The 19157-nt window shown below is 37.6% G+C and overlaps 1 protein-coding gene across 26 annotated transcripts in view; it reads right to left on the reverse strand.

Annotated features, from left to right (window-relative positions):
- Positions 1–19157, reverse strand: part of LOC140137445 (uncharacterized) — a 92594-nt gene that overhangs the window by 62042 nt on the left and 11395 nt on the right. Inside the window, exon 5 of one of the 26 annotated variants that reach the window (XM_072159106.1) lies at positions 815–1283. The exons of 17 other annotated variants lie outside the window; for them this stretch is intronic. In XM_072159106.1, the coding sequence (XP_072015207.1) occupies positions 843–1283 (441 nt within the window). In that variant the 3' untranslated portion in view covers positions 815–842. 8 more of the 26 variants (XM_072159125.1, XM_072159112.1, XM_072159114.1 and 5 more) reach the window with 8 other exon arrangements.

Below are 19157 nucleotides of genomic sequence, written 5' to 3' on the forward strand. Positions count from 1 at the left end.
TCAGAATTATTTTCTTCATAATACAGTAAAAGCAAAATTTTGACTTGCTGCTCAACATGTCATAATTTCAGTAAAAAAGGAAGAGGTTATCCACTTAACTCATGCGTGACTTCTAACAAAAGGCGCTGGTTCCCGTAGTATTCCTCATTCAAACTAAATCAATGCACAACCTCGAAGTTACCTGCATGACTTGGGCGGCTATTTAAAAAAAGTCATGGTTGCACATGCAGGTACTTCTTTTGATAGTCCTAAACAAGGTATAGGAGTCGCTGGTAGGATATATGCAGCTTATAGAACATGGATAACCTCTATTGTTGTGATCCTTATTTGAGCAAAAATTAAATGTATGAATTAGTAATAAAAAATAATAAAATAATAAACAAAATAATGTTGAGCATGCACTGAATGAAGTTTCCTTTACATAAAAACTAGCTATTTTCCATCTGATAATGATTATAGGTTTTTTTAGAGGAACGTGTATGCTTCGTATCACCAAATCTACCAGTTCACCAACGATTGTATTTTCCCATATTGAAATAAGTTATAAAATCGGTTAAATCTATCTGGACCAATCAATGTTTTTAACAAATTAATCCTTTTAACCCAAAATATTTTGAGCATTCATCCATCCATTCATCCAAACCCATCTGATCATCAGATTTTACCAACAACAATGCTTTGTCATCTGACAATAAGCTTATTGCTTCTGCAAACTCAACTAACTATTCTTTCCAAAACTGAGAATGATTCTAAATACAACAGGTTATACAGCCACCCTGGGTAATGATGCCGAAGCACTTCACATATTTCCCTCATTAATACCATGGTTAAACTGAAACAAATCACTGGCTACTGAAAGGTTCCCATTTCTTGTCTTCAAATAGTTCCTTCCGCACAAGTCCCAACTCGACAACTTTATCCTTCACATTCAAATTGATACTTTTCGGAGACGGCCGCTGAAACTTATACTCGTACGTATTCGGGTCACACAAATCCGGTCGAGTTGCAAGTATGTCTTCTACCTCCTGGGGTAGCCTCTTTATAAAGACTTTCGATGCACGACCAGTAGCATTGTAAATTGTAATAAATTTTCCCAGATTGAGTTTTTCAAGTTCAACAGCTGCTGCTTGATACTGTATTACGGTGGTACTTGCACAGAATCGCCATGTTGTACGGATAGCTTCGCAGGTCGATATGGGTCCCGATGTTTGCAAGATGGCCGCCATTATGTTTTTCCTACATAGGATGGTGTATTTTCCCAGATTTGGTGTCAATTTCAAGACCTGCATGCAAATAAAACCAAGGACAGTCATTCATCTCTGGTGATTCAGCAATGTTATGCTAATAATAATAGAAGGGGAATAAACTTCAGAGACTTAAGAAATCAATAGAAATGTTTCAGCATAATATGCATGTATAGAGGATGATACAGGTGGTGAACAGAGATTGTAACCTTGTTAGTATTCAATTAGTAACTAAAGTCATACCCCTCACCCAGCCAACAAACTCTTGGCTCTATTAAGTCAAAACACTGCTTAGCCAACTGTAACTTAAGACCCTGAACTTCAATTTTTTTTTTAAAGTTTGATTTTTAAATAAAGGTTTGATTAATTAAAGAGAAACTAATGAGGAATTGGGAGTATAGTCATGACTCCTCTACGTACATGAAGATGATTAGAAGTCTGGTGTTATTGTTGGCAGCTAACTGGTATCCTTGCAGAAGCAGAATAAATGTAAATCACTTCAATAACTCTGGGCAATAACTGTTCTGCCAAATCCCTACATTTATTTAATTTAATATCAACTTGACTGTGTGTATTGATGTTTGAGCTAGAACATTCAAATAAGGGAATTTTCATGATTAATAACTAACATAAGTGCTCATTTCCGTAAACTGTAAAATAATGCTCCAAAGATGAATGTGCTGGTATGGATAACTTCTCTGGTCAATATTTAATGGTTACAGACTAAATATTGCCAGCTACATTTATGTAGGACATTCTTCTGCACAACTTTGTAATTTGAGGTAAATGAATTGACTAGTGGAGCAAAATATTGTAATAAAAAGAATCAGATGGTCCAGGCTTGCACAAAGGACAGGAGTGAAAAGCTATGGACAAAGTACACAAACAAGGACAAGTGTTGCAGTTGATTAGTGACAATGAGATACACATTTATTAACAGAAGTTTACATGAACAGCTTTAAGAAATACTATTTCCAGCAAAAAACAATTTCATGTTTAAATTAAACTCAACAGAGTATTTATTTTTATATACTTACAGCAGCTTCATACAGTAGTATGCATTTTGTGGGCAATGCCCAAGTTCACTTTTCATTTCAGATACAACAGCGATTCATATAGTTAATGTTACAGTTCAGTACCAAATGACAATATTTGTCCAAGTTAAACTGCATCAGCACTGCTACATAGTAATTGGTATTAATGTTCCTATATGTTACAACATAAATGTAGACATCAAAACTGAAGAAAACAGCTTGGGGAGCTATATATGACACAATCTAAGGATATCTTTCTTCAGTCATTGAAGAAAAAAGTTTCAGCATACAAAGTTCTATTTTAATCTGTGCATTCTTTCACTCAATTTTAGATGATACAATGGATGATTTAAAAAAATAAGATTGCATTTGATTTTAAGTACATAAAACTGGAAATAAAGCATGATGCATGCTAAGCTCAACAGAAATCAAGTTCACATAAACTGCTTTTGTGTCACAAGTCCCAGTTCCACAAGTTTAGTCCGTAATGCCCAACTTATTTTCTTTGAAGCTGGACAGTAATATCTCTCATAATAAACCGCTGGTGTACAAACATGTGGATTGGCTGCCAGAGCTTCTTCAGCTTCATGCGGCTCTTTCTTAATGAACACCTTTGAAGATCGACCGGTGGTATTCATCACATGTACTAACATGCCCAGGTTTGCCGCTTGAAGACGAGCGGCAACATTTTCAAACTCCTGCACCGTGGTGTTACCGAGACTATTGCGACTCCAGTTGCTCCTGATTGCCTCGCAGGTTGACACAGGACCAGGCGTTTGCAAAATGGCCCCATGAGGATCTCTCGGAAGATGCTGCGTTTCTTCCCAAATTCACTGTGGCAACCTGGATGCACAGAAACAAAAATTTGGAGTAATGATTGCTACACAGGTCTGTATCCCATTCTTATCATGCCAGATACTCTATTGCCTCATTGGCATCAAAGTATGATTCAGGGCGTTAAAGGTTGTGTTCAGCGGCAATTTACAGTGAGTTTGAGTTTCATGCAGGGGATCAGCAGGATTGACTAAACTAAACCCCAGGAACTAAACAAATTACTCAGGAATACCCAACATCTCTGACTTTTAATAATAGTTCCTTTATTTGGTTATTCTATTGTCTTCAAATGATACAATAATTGTAAGAGCACTCTATGTGTTTGGGCTTTGAGGTTACTTGTTTTTTCCTTGGCAATTACCACTATGCTTCCACTGCATCCTTGGTAGATTGAAATGCTAGTCAATAATGAATCTAGACAAGTATGACTTAATTTGAACTGAGAAGAGCTTTTTCTGTGATACATGATTTTCAATATAATTATAACACCAACCATCGTAAACGATTCTCATACTGTAACAAGTGCAGCTAATAAGAGGTCATGCATTCCTGATCTAGTTACTGATCTTAGCAACTAAACTATGATGTCCAACACAGTCAAGGGATATAGCTATCCGCTACTTAACTCCATGGTTATTCCTTCTCCTCAAAGTCAATGCCAATTTTCAAGTTTTTTGAAGATGTTTGTATCCATACAAGCACTGTAAACCCACCCTACACTAAAACCTATTTTCAATACTTCTTAAAAGTCAACTAGGCAGTAATTTTGGTTTTAAAAATAACATCCACAATAATGATCTGGATCACAAACTAACCATGCCCGCTGGATGCTATTACAAAGACCATGACATAGATGATCTTAGTGTAGTTATCAGAAACATATAAAGATGCTATGAAGACTAATATGGTAGCTAAGCTTATATCCGCATTGTCTCCCCCCTGGCCCCCCCACTGGCTACGCCACTGTGTACTGTACAGTATTTATATTAAGATGATGAGGAATCACAGTGTCAAATGCTGTCGTGATAGTATACTGATGTGCATTACATAGAAATCAAGTCAGCTTAGTCACTGCAAAATATGCATCAATTCAAAATCAAGTCAATTATCAGTTGCTGAGTGAGATACCGAAACAAATTCCTAAAATACAATTGCATAGTTGATTCAAATCACTTCATTCACAAAATGTTACCCCTATGTCAGTGCCACCCAAGATTCTCAGAATAAGTCGGCAGGTACATGGCCACCATCAGTCAGCAGGCTCTTTATTCTTGTGGTGATAGCATGTACATCATAGTTAGCGAAGAAGCGGTCCCTGTACTTGTCGAAGGACAAGGTATTACCAGTTACAGTCGCCAATTGTTCTTCAGTGATAGAAGTTGGGTTCTTTTTGATGAAAACTTTGGTCGCATGGTTTGCTCTCGGCACATGTACAGCTACGACCTTACCAAAGTCACTGTCGGTTAATATCTCAGCAGCCTTTTCATATTCTTCAGACGAGATGGACTTATTCCACCGACCAGCCCTTACGAAAGACCGGTATGTTGTTACTGGGCCAGCTACAGTTAAAATGGCAGAAATCACACTCGATGCAGGTAGTTGCTCGTCAGCTGGGTTATTTAAATACATCGAATCAAACAGAAACTGGAAAATAAAAGTGAATAAGTTTGACTATATCAATTGCTTGTTACAGTAGCTAGCAAGTCTCAAACATCAATTAGTTCCTTAAATTTCATGCTCCATCCAGTAACCAAGACATTAGACTGAGGATTCAGATTTAGTGTTAGTCTGATATTTTACCACCCTCTTGGCCCATCTTCAAAGATTCATCTACTATAAATCACAGAATTGGTAGAAGTTATGCCCCTCACTATGGACCACAAGAGCCTCATCCCAATGGCATAGTCCAATAACCTCAATTACATAATCATAGTGCAAAATTTGACTTCAAGTTGCAGAGTATGAGTTTTTGCACCCAAATCTTCAAAGGTCATTCAATGAATGTACAAATGTATTGGGGTTTAAGAACTGTGCCCCTGATAGATGAGCATGTTGTAGATCCTAGTGCCTGTCAGGCTTTCATACCACCTGCCACTACAGCATGACTTATCAGCCAATGGCAAGCCTTGATTGTGTCGATTTGTCTGCAATGCCGCTCAGTGGCAAGTGGCATGGCAATATGAAGCAGAATGGACTATGTACCTGTAGATATTTATGTTACACCATTCGGACAAACTGAAGCTGAATTTAAACTGAATCGATCTGTCATGTATTCGAAAGTTGCAACAGGAATTTGATTGAGAGATAGTTTGAACACTCCTCAGAAAATAAACAAAATAATTGGCTATATGGCTATTGAGACTCCAAACATTAGGGTACGGTACACCAGACGTCAATAAACCCGGGAAGTATTTTTAATTTTTTATTAATGTTATTTCTGCATTAAAATATTTAGCTAGTGTCCCCTAGTGAGAATATTAAAATGACAGGAAGAAACTAGCTCACCATTGTTTTACCTGCAGGTCTAAAAAAACCTCTAGCAAACTTAATGATTAATGCAAGAAAGAAATTGCTTCCACACTTTTCAAGTATTAATTTCACCATCCACCATTTATTTGAAACCTTTTAATTTTAACAAATTACAGTTTTAACATTTTTGCTGCTTAACACATTTACCAGCTTTATTATGCAATTAAGTACAGTGTATGAAGCGTGCATGTATATATGTGTTCTTCTATAACGTGCTGGCTATCAAGAAATTCTGGAACGCTAACAATTTTATCATAACATTAACATTTAATAACTGTGGAAAAATAAATAACATCTACAATGTAGCTTTTTATAACATCCAAATGGCTAAATATTGAACAAACTAAAGCAACTTTTTCCAGAGCAAAGAGATTATACCCAACAAGTACTGACTCCGCCATGTTTGTATGTCGTTCACGGAAGTAATTAGTACCTCCAGATTATTTCTTCTTGTGCCCGTAAACTTTGATTTGAAGTGTGTGCTTATTTGCGTTGAGCAAGTAATGAGTTGTACCAATCATGCACGCTTTTGTAACACTCAAAACTGAAAGAAGCAAATTATTATGTTGTTCAATTCTATAATATTGTTGACAAATGCCTGAGGTACATTCTGTTGGTCCCCATGCATGACAATCCAAGATGGCAGATTTACCATAGTGTCATACTGGTCCAGTTCTTTCTTGGTCTAAGCTCTTTGTGCTAAATACAACTCATTGTTGAAAATGTACAATCTAGCTTTTTGATTTTGATTTGGTATACAATTCTTCTTCTTCTTCTTTTCTCTTGGTCTATTCTCTTTGTGCTAGAAACAACTCATTTGAAACTGTACAATGTACATGATCTAAGTTTTTGATTTTGATTTGGTATACAACTTACAAGCATTTCTCTTCTTCTGACTTTTCTCTTGGTCTAATCTCTTTGTGTTAGACACAATTCATTGTTGAAAATGTACATGTATCTAATTTGATTTTGATTTGGTATACAAGCATAAAATTTTCTTCTGATTTGTTAAATTTTTCTCTTCGTCTAGTATCATTGTGCGAGACAACTCACTGTTGAAAATGTACATCTGAATTTCTGATTTGGATTTGGCTTACAAGCATTAATTTTCTTCCAATTTGTTAAAAAATTTCTCTTGGTTCTTATCTCTTTGTGCTAGAAACAACTCATTTGAAATGTATCCAACTTTTTTATTTTGATTTGGTATACAAGCATTAATTTTCTTCTGACAATAGGCAGGCAACTCTGTAAGGTAAGATAAGCTGTTTATAAATAAAATACCACATGTAATTCACATCCAAAGAAATTGTATATATTCTAACTTCAAGTACATCTTTAACTTTAACTCTAAATTTACTCAACACACCCACAAGTTCCACTTCAGTGAGGAGGGTGTTAGGTTTCACCCCATAGGCATTGTGTGTGTTGATGCCTTAACACCCCTCTCACTCAAGTGCACCCAACAGGCATTGTGTGTGTTGATGCCTCAACGCCCCCTCACTCAAGTGGAACGGGTGGGTGTATCAATTGGATTCAAAAACAGATTTTAAAGTCAACTTCAACACATTTACAAACTATGTCAGGGTGCAAGTTCATAGTACTTTAACACTTCACCTACTGCTTTTTATTTTAGATGTTGTAACACACAATACATCTTTATCATCCCGACTTCCAATTATCACTTGCAACATCCATTTTTAATCACCATCCTCCAGATATAACACACTTCTCACATGAATTGTTTCTGATCCACCAAGCCCATGTTAACCAGCTGTGAGCGAATTTTCCAAGTGATACACTTGGTAGCCGTCTTATGGTACCGCGCCGAATATACCTCCCATGTGCACAAATCATCATTCTGTTGTACCTGTTGCACTACATCTTCCGGCCGCGCCTTGACAAAGACCAGCATCCCTCGATGCGATGGTCCTCCTAAGGCTATCATCTTCCCAAAACCCAGGGCTTCAAGTTCCGTCCCAGCCGCTTGAAACTGCTGCACAGTGGTGCTACTCAGAAACTTCCAGTTCCAGCGGATAGCTTGACATATCGATACTGGTCCTGCGGTCTGTAATACCGCCGCCATAATGCTTCGTCGTGACACAATCGTATTTTGACCAAGAATTCCACTTGCAGTTCGCACCATCTTTTTCTGCAAAAATGGTAAATTTGCAATAATTTTTCACATGAGCATACACTGTTTTTTTCATTTAATATGTGATGATTCTGAACATATGATGTAATCTCAAATTAATTATGTTTATTTTTCTCAGTACAGTGCATGAAACAAATTAAATGATTCTTAAAACTTAATGAAGCGAAAACAAATGCAACAATTAATGATAATCAATGATTTCAGTTACGAAATACCTATCAAGTGTAACTCATAAAGAATGGTCTACACAAGTATAACTTACTGCAAGGGGCGGGTGGTTAGGTGTGGGTTTGAGTACCCTTAAGGTCCGTTCATACTACCACCGCATTTGCGATGCGTTGCTTTGTGATGCGGTGCGTTGCCGCACTGCATCGTACTGCAAGTGCTGCATTGCCTTTGCGATATCGCAATAAAGTTCAATACAATTTAACTTGGAAATGCAACGAGTTGCGTTGAGTTGCGGCAAAAGTAATCGATATATCGGCATCGCAAAGCAACGCATCGCAAATGTGGTGGTAGTATGAACAGACCTTTAGTCAGGACTGAGCCCCACTCCAATGAAAAATGTACAGATTTACCCCCACCACCCCATACAGTTTTTTTCCTTTGCTCCCCCCTGATTATGAAAATCTGATTAATATAAAAACCTTTGGCCAATGAAATTCCTTGCAAGTATTTTACAGTCAGAGAGAACCGCTGAATCTTCATTTATGTCACATATTAAAGTTTGTTCGGCTTATAATAGGCAAAAAAAAAAAGACTCATAACATCGTGGATTGATATAGAATGGCGTGCACGCAGTTGGGCGCAACACTTACACTAGTTGTAACTGGCACACACTTATGTGAATTTATGCAAGCCTAAGTTAGGACTTTATTGACACACACAATAACAAAAAACATTTTGCCTATTATAAACCGAACAAACTTTAAAAGCTCTGGATACTGCACAAACTGTCCTATATGTTCAAGAATTGGAACTGAGTACAAAAAGGTGAACTGCATTTTTTTTAGTTTTGAGAAAAACATGATTGAAAGTTTTGTAACATGTATGTGAAGTGAAATTGACCAGGTTTGCATTCAAAGTGTATGATTTTTCTATATGAAACTAATAGATCATGATGTTTTCAAGAGAATAATTTTATATCAAATATTTGAGGAAAAACACAAAAATATGTACCTACATGTATGTACTTCGCACTTTGTGTACTACTTCTAAACATAAAGATTGGAATTCTTTCTATGTAGTTCTGTATTATGAATGAGTGCATTATTAGCCTTTGCCAGGATTGTGCACCAAATAATTTGTTAAATGTCAGTTAAGCAGTTAGTGTCCATGCCACTCATTTTACCATTTAAAATAACATTCGACCTGAACTGATGCACATACACCAGCTTGAAAATGTTGAATTATACAGTTATTAAGGGGAAAAATCAAATTCTATATTCATGAGATCTATTTAGTTCTGTAAAGGTAAAGAGGTGGCTCTCAGAGAGTAGGGTTGTCTGGAAGCCGAGCTGGGGACCTGGCGGGGAGCAATGGTGTTACTGATAGTTGTGTCTGGCTTTGGCTGAGGCACAGGTGTCTGGCGTGTGTGGACACGATAAGAAGAATTAAGTTCTTTTTTCATGGTGTTGTGTCTGGTTTGATGCTACTAAACCGTGTGCCACTAATTTATCCACCGTGTTTTTCCCGATAGCTTTTGACACTGGCAAACTGAACCTCTCAACGTAAAAATCTGGTGGGCACAGGTCCGTATTTTGTTGCAATATCGGCCCAGCATCTGTAGGATGTTTCTTGACGAACACTAACGATGGAGCCCCGCGTTGATTAGTTGATGAAACCAATGTCCCTAGCATGAGTGATTGAAGATCCTTAGCAGCGGCTTCAAACTGTGCTTTTGTGAGCATGCGTAGAAATTTGAAACGCCATGTGACCGATGTTGTGGTGGAGACTGGACCCGCCGTCTGGAGAATGGCAGCCATCAAATTCCTCTTGGTCATCGTCGCATCTTGACTTAATCCGGGAGTTTTCCTTTTGGCCTGTATGGACAAAAACAAGACAGTGCTATGTGGTGAGTTGCAGAATCTAGGTGTTGCCAGTGCAGTATTTGCATGGTGTTGCCAGTGCAGAAGCAGTAATCACTTGGATTCAAACACGCTCATCTGTCAGTGTGTGGTTCTTTAACCCCAATAGGCTTTCACATGCATAGAATGACCTTTTAATATGTTGGGGACAAAAACTCATACTTCACAACTTGAGGTCAAATTGTGAGCTATGGTTGTTGAATGGAGGTTATTGAGCTTTGCCACTGGGGATGAGGTCATCATGGCTCATAGTGAATACATAAAGAATAGTGACAAGAACTTTCTGATTATTAACTAAATTTCCTAGTCTGTGAGTGTGAAGTCATGCAAATGCAAAGAAAAGAGGACATCCATCAACATCAGTGGACTTCTCTAATGAACTTTGGAAGAGTGATTGCATTACCAACCCATAATCCTAACCCTTATCTCAGTTTCTTAATCCTAGCCCTAATCTAAGCTGTAATCCTTATCTCTTGGGATACAGTCAGTTTATCTTCAGTCTCGCCGATCATGGCATCACACACAAACTTCAATCCCACCCCTAATGCTAATCTCAATTTCTTAATCCTAACCCTATTCCAAGCTGTAATCCTTATCTCTTAGGATACAGGCAGTTAAATCTTCAGTCTTGCTGATCATGGCATGAGTATGGTAGCTGCCACCCAACCATAAATACTAACCCTAATGCTAATCTCAGTATCACAATCTCTTATCCTAACCTAATCCTAAATCCTATTTCTAATGATCCTATCTCTTGGGATGCAAGCAGTTTATCTTCAGTCTCGCCGATCATGGCATCACACACAAACTACAATCCGACCCCTAATGCTAATCTCAATTTCTTAATCCTAACCCTATTCCAAGCTGTAATCCTTATCTCTTGGGATGCGGGCAGTTAAATCTTCAGTCTTGCTGATCATGGCATGAGTATGGTAGTTGCCACCCAACCATAAATACTAACCCTAATGCTAATCTCAGGATCACAATCTCTTAATCCTAACCTAATCCTAAATCCAAGCTGCAATCCTATCTCTTGGGATACAGACATTTAATTTCCAGTCTTGCCGGCCATGGCATGAGTATGGTGGTGTAAAAGGGAGCAAAATGATGAATTCAGTGGGACAAATTGCACAAAATAATTGCAATTGCACAAAACAGTTGTAAGTCAATTGTCTCCAACAGATCTGAAGGAAAATGCACTTCTCATTTCGACAGATTTGTCAAGACTGAAAACCTTGTCATTCTGCAGACAGTTTTGCTACATGTCATCCGACTTTCCCCTCTTCTACCCTCTCACCTGCAGTCTCTGATAATTATTTGACACAAACACAAGTTTATAGTTGACACAACACATGGTTAAATGTTGCATTTAATGAATTTATTTACTACATGAAGCAAACTATAATATGGCACATTATGAATTACAATATAATTTCAAGAGGATACATGTGTGACCAAGCAAAATATAAGTTTCTTGTTGCCCTCATCTGTTTTGACCAAAGAAATCATTATGCAAAGATTTTTAAGGTAAAATCATCACAGATACGCTTAAAAAGATATCCCATTTTAAATGGGTGTTGTCCAATTTTTTTCATGTTGTTTTCAATCTTACCATAAAGGCCTACCATAAAACATACTTCCCAACTTTGAGTTGCGAGCAGTTTTGATAAGAGAAGCAAAAGTGTGTATAACAATGCCCTAATAGTACATAATTCCGGTTTAAGAGGTTACCACAATTCACCATGTTTTTGTGCACACCATCTAGATATGAAACATTTCTAAGGCCTAAAATTTGACTGAGGTCATGAAACAAATGCAAGGTATTTCTTTTGATACCAAAATCTCGGTTTTGATGAAGAAAAATGGGGGATGAGGTTGTTAATCGGGTCACACCCCTATAATACTTATCATTGGAAATTGCAAATTATATTGACAGTGAGAAAGTTGAGAAAATTTATGTGTTCAGTTCCAATAATTTCATGTCAAAATTTAACTGCCAAAATATATATTACTGTATGTCATTGTTACTGCATGCAAGTCTTACAGACAACTATTGTTAGGCAATTATACAGCTTATGGCTATCGTCGTAACGGTTTACACATCCGGGACAAGTCCCATGGCCATCAGATGTATCCTAGTACTTCTATGTATGATTTTAGACATTGGTAATCTGTATCTTATTGCATAACATTTAGGCGAGCACATATCTAAATTAGCCTACAAAGTCGGCTCAATTTCAGCAGGTGGTTTCTTGATGAACACAATGGATGGACACTTCTAGTTTGCAAAGAATTCGCATCTCTTTTTGAGCAAAGAAATCTTATGCATCCTCTTGAAAACAGATTTTGAGACATCATCTCAGAGATTAATAATTCTGATTAATCAAATTTTAATATTGAACATTTGAAAATGCAAATTATATTGAAAATGAGAAAATTGAATGTGTTCAGTTCAATAAGTGACAAAATTTAACATTACTGCCAAAATATCTATTACTGTTCTATTCCGACATCATTGTTACTGCATGCAAGTCCTACAGTCCAACTATTGTCATCATAATGGCAAGCTTGATGGATAATTTTGTAATTGTTCTAACGATTTACACATCCGGGACAAGTCCCATGGCCATCAGATGTATCCTAGTACTTCTATGTATGATTTTAGACATGGGTAATTTGTATCTCATTTGGTAATGTTCAGGCGAGCACAAATCTAAATTAGCCTCCAAAATCGGCTCAATTTCAACAGGTGGTTTCTTAATGAAAACATTGGACGGACGACTTCCGGTCTGCAAAGAGACTATCATTCCCAACCCAGCATGCTCCATTTCTTTGGCAATTGCGATGAATTGCTTCGAGGAGAGCATACGAAGGAAGCTGTAGCCGCTGTTCATGACACGATGCGTCGCTACCGGTCCTTTGCATTTAAGTATGGCGGAGATGATGTTTCGTTTGGTCATGGGCGTGTCTGCTCCTAGATTTGGCCGGTAACCAGTACCACTACACGATAGCAACAGGCTTCTTGTCCTGCAGGGTGAAGGGGCAAAATGAAATAGCAATGTAATGGTATTTGACTTTGGAGCAAGTACTCTTGTCAGACTGTGCAGAAGGCTAGGGAAGCTTTTAGTAATGAGCATGTCAGCTCCTAGGTTAATGGAATGAATATCTTTTATTATTATTATTATCCTATTTCCCCCTCCCTACCCTCCCTTCTTAGTTGAAAGTGGATCCATACTTTGGAGCAGGTTACGTTTTTTCTGGGGTGGCAGGTTGAATACAATATAAAACCCCTGATAATTCTGAAGCATAATTTGACAAATCTGACAAAGAAGCATGTCAACAAGCAAATATGAATGTGATTGATTATGTCAAATGGTTTAAACAAAGCAGGACCCCTCTCTTTAATTACACTTAAGTGATGTTGCATGCACTGGCATTGTACAACCTCAGAGCAGGGAACAGAGAGAACAAAAGAAACAACTTGATGCAGTTGAAGCATGTTTTGTACACAGATTTAATTGTGTAAGACATTCTAAGTGAAGTTAGTACTATTGGGTTAAGGTCACTGCAATGTTTTGTGATACAATAATTAGCATCATGCCGCCATGCAATTTATCTCTACTCCATTGACACAACATGGGCTGCAGTACACACAAATCAATTCCATAATTCCTTTTTCTGTTATTATTTTATTTACTCAGCTACTTGGAAAGATCATTAACTTTAGAAGACAAGTTTATAATATGATCATTGCACACATCATGAGTACAATTTCAGGCTAGGTAAAAAATTAAGTACAATTTGTTTAAATACTGGATAGGAAATACTATACTTTTTTGGATAACATTTTCTTTGGATGTCCTTTGTGTTCTTTATCATGCCTGACCCCAAACATCTCTTGATATATTGCCATGTTGGAGCTGGGTCCAGTATGTTTTTGTTTCACCTCTGAGTCAAAAACTCTCAACACACATCCAATTGAGAACTGTAATATATAAACGCTTTCAATACTACCAACTACCACAAGATGTAAAAGCGTGCTGGAATCATTGCCACTACACATACAAACATTTATCTATTTATTTACAGTTGAATGAAGTTTGATGAAATACTACAATACAAAAATTGATGATGCAATCATTATTTGTCTTGCACTTTATTGTGACCTGATCCTGTTCTATTGCTAAAGTCAATCGGCCTGGATATCTGCTCAATCAAGCCTGTCGATCTCAGGGCTTCTCGTACACTCGGTGACATGATTTTCGATATCGGCAGTTCGTATCTTGATGCATAATACCCCGGTGAACACAGATCCGGGTTCGCTTCCAGAATACCAATTACATCCTCCGGAGGATGCTTCATGAATAAGAACGTTGGACGTCCAGCGGATTTCAGCGACACAATAGTTCCAAGTCCAATCGATTCAAGTTCAGCAGCAACAGTCATGAATTGCTTAGCGGTGAGCATTCGGAGAAATGTATAGCTACAGTTGACCACTCTGTGTGTGACGGCTGGTCCTTTGACTTTGAGAATGGCTGACATGATGTTGTGTTTGGTCATTGCGGTGCTAGCCCCAAAGTTTGGCCCTCCACCGCGTATGTGGTAAGTGGTCTTCGGTCCCTGTATAGCGTAGATACAAAAAATTGTCAAATTGGTTGACACTGTTATGGAGACTTATTTGTCCCAAAATTGTCCCATTTTAAAGTGACATAGCTTATAATTATGAAGAATGTACTGTTGATACAAACTAAGAAGTGGAGTACACACATGGGTAATTTTCTATAGAATTTTGAAAGTCAGTGCAGTGTAGACACCAAAAAGTCCCATTCAAAGTAATGAATGATCTAAGTACCGGTAAGAAACAAGAGGCATGGAATTTTCATGAAAGTAGAAACGAACAAGAATGAGGATCTAGCAAGAGGATGTCCATTTAACATGGGTAATAGTACCTTGGCATGATGTTGAGTATTCATCATACAACCAAATAATAAACTCTGCCCCCATCTAATAATGCCGGAACCAGCCACATTTAATAATAAAATAGAACAATATGCTCTTCAAATCTGGGTTTACAATATTATTTGATAACACAATGATCTTTTTGTCCGATTTCTATTTTTTCAAAAGTCATACATTTATAATTACTTTCATTCATAATAGCCAAATTTTATACAGTTGATCAATCTTGACAATGCGGTCCCCTAAATTGGAACCTAACCCAACATGTCATCATCTACATGTAAGACCAGAATGCTGTTCAATAGTTTCATCAACACAATTTTTTCCACAGTAAGTTGTTGTACAAGTACAAACAAATTGGAAGCAAAACAACCCAGAGTTTTTCGGACTAGAGATAGATGCCGTTGGTGGCGTCTGGCCAGATGAAGGGGGCTATACCCAGCTAGACCCGTGACGTCGCGCAGACGTCACAGGTCTACATGTAGTAGAGCTGTTGATTAAATGCACTTTTTTGGCCCAGATCTATGCTGTTTCCTATCAGCGTTTCCAACCATCCTACAATGCGCTACAATGTCAAAATTGTGGCTACATCATAGATATCTCGGGCATCTCTGAGCATTACCAGGTCTGAGCATACAATGTATGAAAGCAATTCAGGTGTTCCTTCAAAGCTTTAGTCGTGTGCTGCCACCTAGCGGTGGTTCCGGGAACGTGGCGTCCAGAGGTTTAAAACAACAGGTTAAAATTTTTAACTTGTAACAAGTAATCTAATAATGCAGATCATTTATCCTGCACATCATGGCGACCTGTTCTATTGCTGAAGTCAATTGGCCTGGCTACTTGTTCAATTAGGCCTGTTGATCTTAGTGCTTCTCGTACACTTGGTGACATAATTTTCGATATCGGCAGTTCGTATCTTGATGCATAATACCCTAGTGAACACAGATCGGGTTCGCTTCCAGAATACCCTTACATCATCCGGGGTGCTTCATGAATAAGTACGTTGGACGTCCAGCGGATTTCAATGACACAATAGTTCCAAGTCCAATCGATTCAAGCTCGGCAGCTACATTCATGAATTGCTTAGCGGTGAGCATGCGTAGAAAATTGTAACTACAGTTGACCACTCTGTGTGTGACCGCTGGTCCTTTGGTCTTGAGGATGGCCGACATGATGTTATGTTTGGTCATTGCGGTGCTAGCACCAAAGTTTGGTCCGCCACTCTTCCACTTATGTTCCTGCATGGCGTAGATACAAAAATGGCAAATTGGTTGACACGGTGGCATCACTGTTTTCACAATACCATTTCTTTTCCTTGTGCTTGTACACATATGACTTGTAATTTTATATAATAGGGGAAAGCAATAAGCTTTAAAAGTGGCCAAAATCAAGTGCATTTAATCTCAGTACAAACTAAACCAATTTTTCTATTGTGTTTCAAAAACCAGTACAGTGCTGACTACAAATAATATGAATACTATTATATTACATCAAATGCAAGATAATTCAAAGCAGAAGATTTTAATTTCAAACAAATTATTAAGCAATCATGATGTACAGGTGTTTAAAAGAATATTACCCTGCTGGCTAGTGATGGCCAAGTCATGTTTCTTTTCAACTTCGAGAACTTGGGTTTCAAATTTTATTTTAAACAACATTGCACATTCCAATAATCTCTTTCCATCGAATCAACATAGAGGTGAATACAGTTGAAGCTAAATTAAACAAAAAACCCTCATACTATGCTTTCAATGTAAGCCAAGTTTGAAATCCTTTTAATTATGTCATTCATTGATCAGTTGTAAAAATGTAATGTGCTACATCAATACAATCATTCCACTGCCATTACGACAACAACACAACAAAACTATAGAATACATAAATTAATTCAAATGCAGATGAACAAAATAACAAACAAATCTTTGGTATCAGCTACATGCTGATTGAGTATTTGTGAGAGAATGTGTGTGTACATGTGGGGGTGTGTTCCTTCATGCGTAGGGGTGCGTGTATTTCAGCATTTGAGTACAAGTACGTAAAACATTGTTCAGTTTTTGGCTTCAGTAATATACACAGCAATGCAAATCCCCTTCTATTTACAAGGACCTGCCCTACATCAAGAATCCCATAGCAGCCAGTTGATCTCGCACTTTCTTCGACAAAATACCAGAAACCGCATTTGGTATCTCTTTGTATAGTACTCCAAACTGCATAAATCCGGGTTATCCTCCAACCCTTGACGAGCCACCTCGGGTGGTTTCTTGAAGAAAAGCTGCGATGCGTAAGCACCGTACTGTACCGCCCTCAAAGTCCCTATGTTTGCGGCTTCTAGCTCCTTGCATGCTGAAAAGTATTGATTGGCTGTTAGTAATCGTAGGAACTTCCAGCTACACACGAGAACTTTGTGATTGGATACAGGCCCTTTGCTTTTCACTATTGCCGACATGATGTTGCGTTTGGTTAATGCAGTGTCTTTTCCCAGATGTGGTTCTGGACTGAAACCGGTTTTCTTCCGTTGCTGTGTAAAAGAAATAACAGATTTCATGGAGAGGTAATCACTACTTGATGACATGAACTGAACTGAACTGAACTGACACATAATATGTTTTAATCAAAGCTACTTGATGTGAACTGAACTGACACATAATATGTTTTAATCAAAGCTACTTGATGTGAACTGAACTGACACATAATATGTTTGAATCAAATCTACTTGCTTGCTACAAAATGCCAACACAAAGCTAATTACAACAAACCACTAACTGTTATTAAATATAAAGGTATGAAGGTGAAATGCATACTATGTATTAATTACATGGGTTTCTATAATTTGTCGCTTGATCCATATATGTTCATGCGTGATGGGGTAAAAGCCAATCTGCTGGTTGCAACAGAGATCAATACTTATATCTACTCACTGTAACAATTAAATGTTAGAAAGGAAAGTAACAAAATTTAGGTTTCAAAAACATGTTAGAATCAAAATTGATTCTGACCTGTCTTTCTGTATTTAGCGAAAATCTATCATCAGTGATCAACCCCAGAATTTTCAATTACAGGCTAGACTTTACTAAAGTGTGTACTTTACTGGTTTCATAACTGTTATCAACCCATGTAGCTCAGCTGCCAATGTATAACCTTGTAGAGACACAGCCACTACCCATATCCCACAAGCCAGCTAAGTTGTCAGCGTCTTGCACTCAACTGCTCCTTGGACGAATGGCTTGCAATTTGAGGCATTGTGACTCAAGGGAACTAAACCAGATCCAGTTCTACAACCTGTTCATCCATCTTTCTCTTAGAAATACAACTCTTGTGAAAATACCCAACTAGATGTAAATCACCTTGCTAAATTAGAAATCATCCCACTAAACTAAAATGTGTAAAATACAAAACAATTGGCAAATCTATAATAACTACGGGGCAAAATAATAAAGAATAGGGAGCTCTGGCAAATATTCCATGACAAAAAGAAAGAAAGAAAACTTTTCCAAATAGAGTCAAGTCTGTAATGTAGGAAAAAGAAACAACCATCTTCCATGTTCCTTTTTCACCTTGTATCTGACATCCACGAGTTGGCAAGTCTCTTCTACATGTTCTACGAAGATTTTCAATCTGGCATCTATGTCTATAAAGTCCTCAGCTAAGATATCTTTGTTCTAATTTATATTTCCTATGGAACCACCAACTGGCGTCCATTCCGTAAATTCAGTAAAGTAAGTCAGAGGTGAGGCATACACCCATCAATCCCAATTTACATAAATTAGTATGCTACAAATGCTCCTATTTTTCACAATATCCGTTCGGAACAGAATAATGTTCCCAAGACATTTGTAAAAAAAATGTGTACGGTACATGTAAACATCTTATTCCCACCTGTTTGTGACTGCTACATGGCAGTACACACTAAATTTTATTTTAAAAAAATGTAATCCATTTTTTATTATTCATAGAAGTATCTACTCTTTTCAGTTTTGTATTCTAATATCATTTTCATCCAGCAAGCATTTAACCTAACCCATCGAAAAGGACATGGGCCAAGGGAACCACACAGGTTATTATATTAGGACCCATTCCTAATCCTGTTCGGGTAGGCTTAAATCGTACCTCCTATATAGGGTGGTTTACCAATTACTCCATAAATGAGGTTGCGTAATTATAATCGTATCTCACCCTCCCCTCAATCACAAGCCTACATTTTATTTCATCATTATCTCAAAACGTTTCATGTTTGTAAGTGTTGTAAGACAACACACAATTCCTGGAGAAATGTTTCGCCATCCTCACGTCTCTTGCGGTGACGCCCTCTAACACTGAT

The sequence above is a fragment of the Amphiura filiformis genome, chromosome 17 (assembly GCF_039555335.1).
Source record: "Amphiura filiformis chromosome 17, Afil_fr2py, whole genome shotgun sequence".
Taxonomy (NCBI): Eukaryota; Metazoa; Echinodermata; class Ophiuroidea; order Amphilepidida; family Amphiuridae; genus Amphiura; species Amphiura filiformis.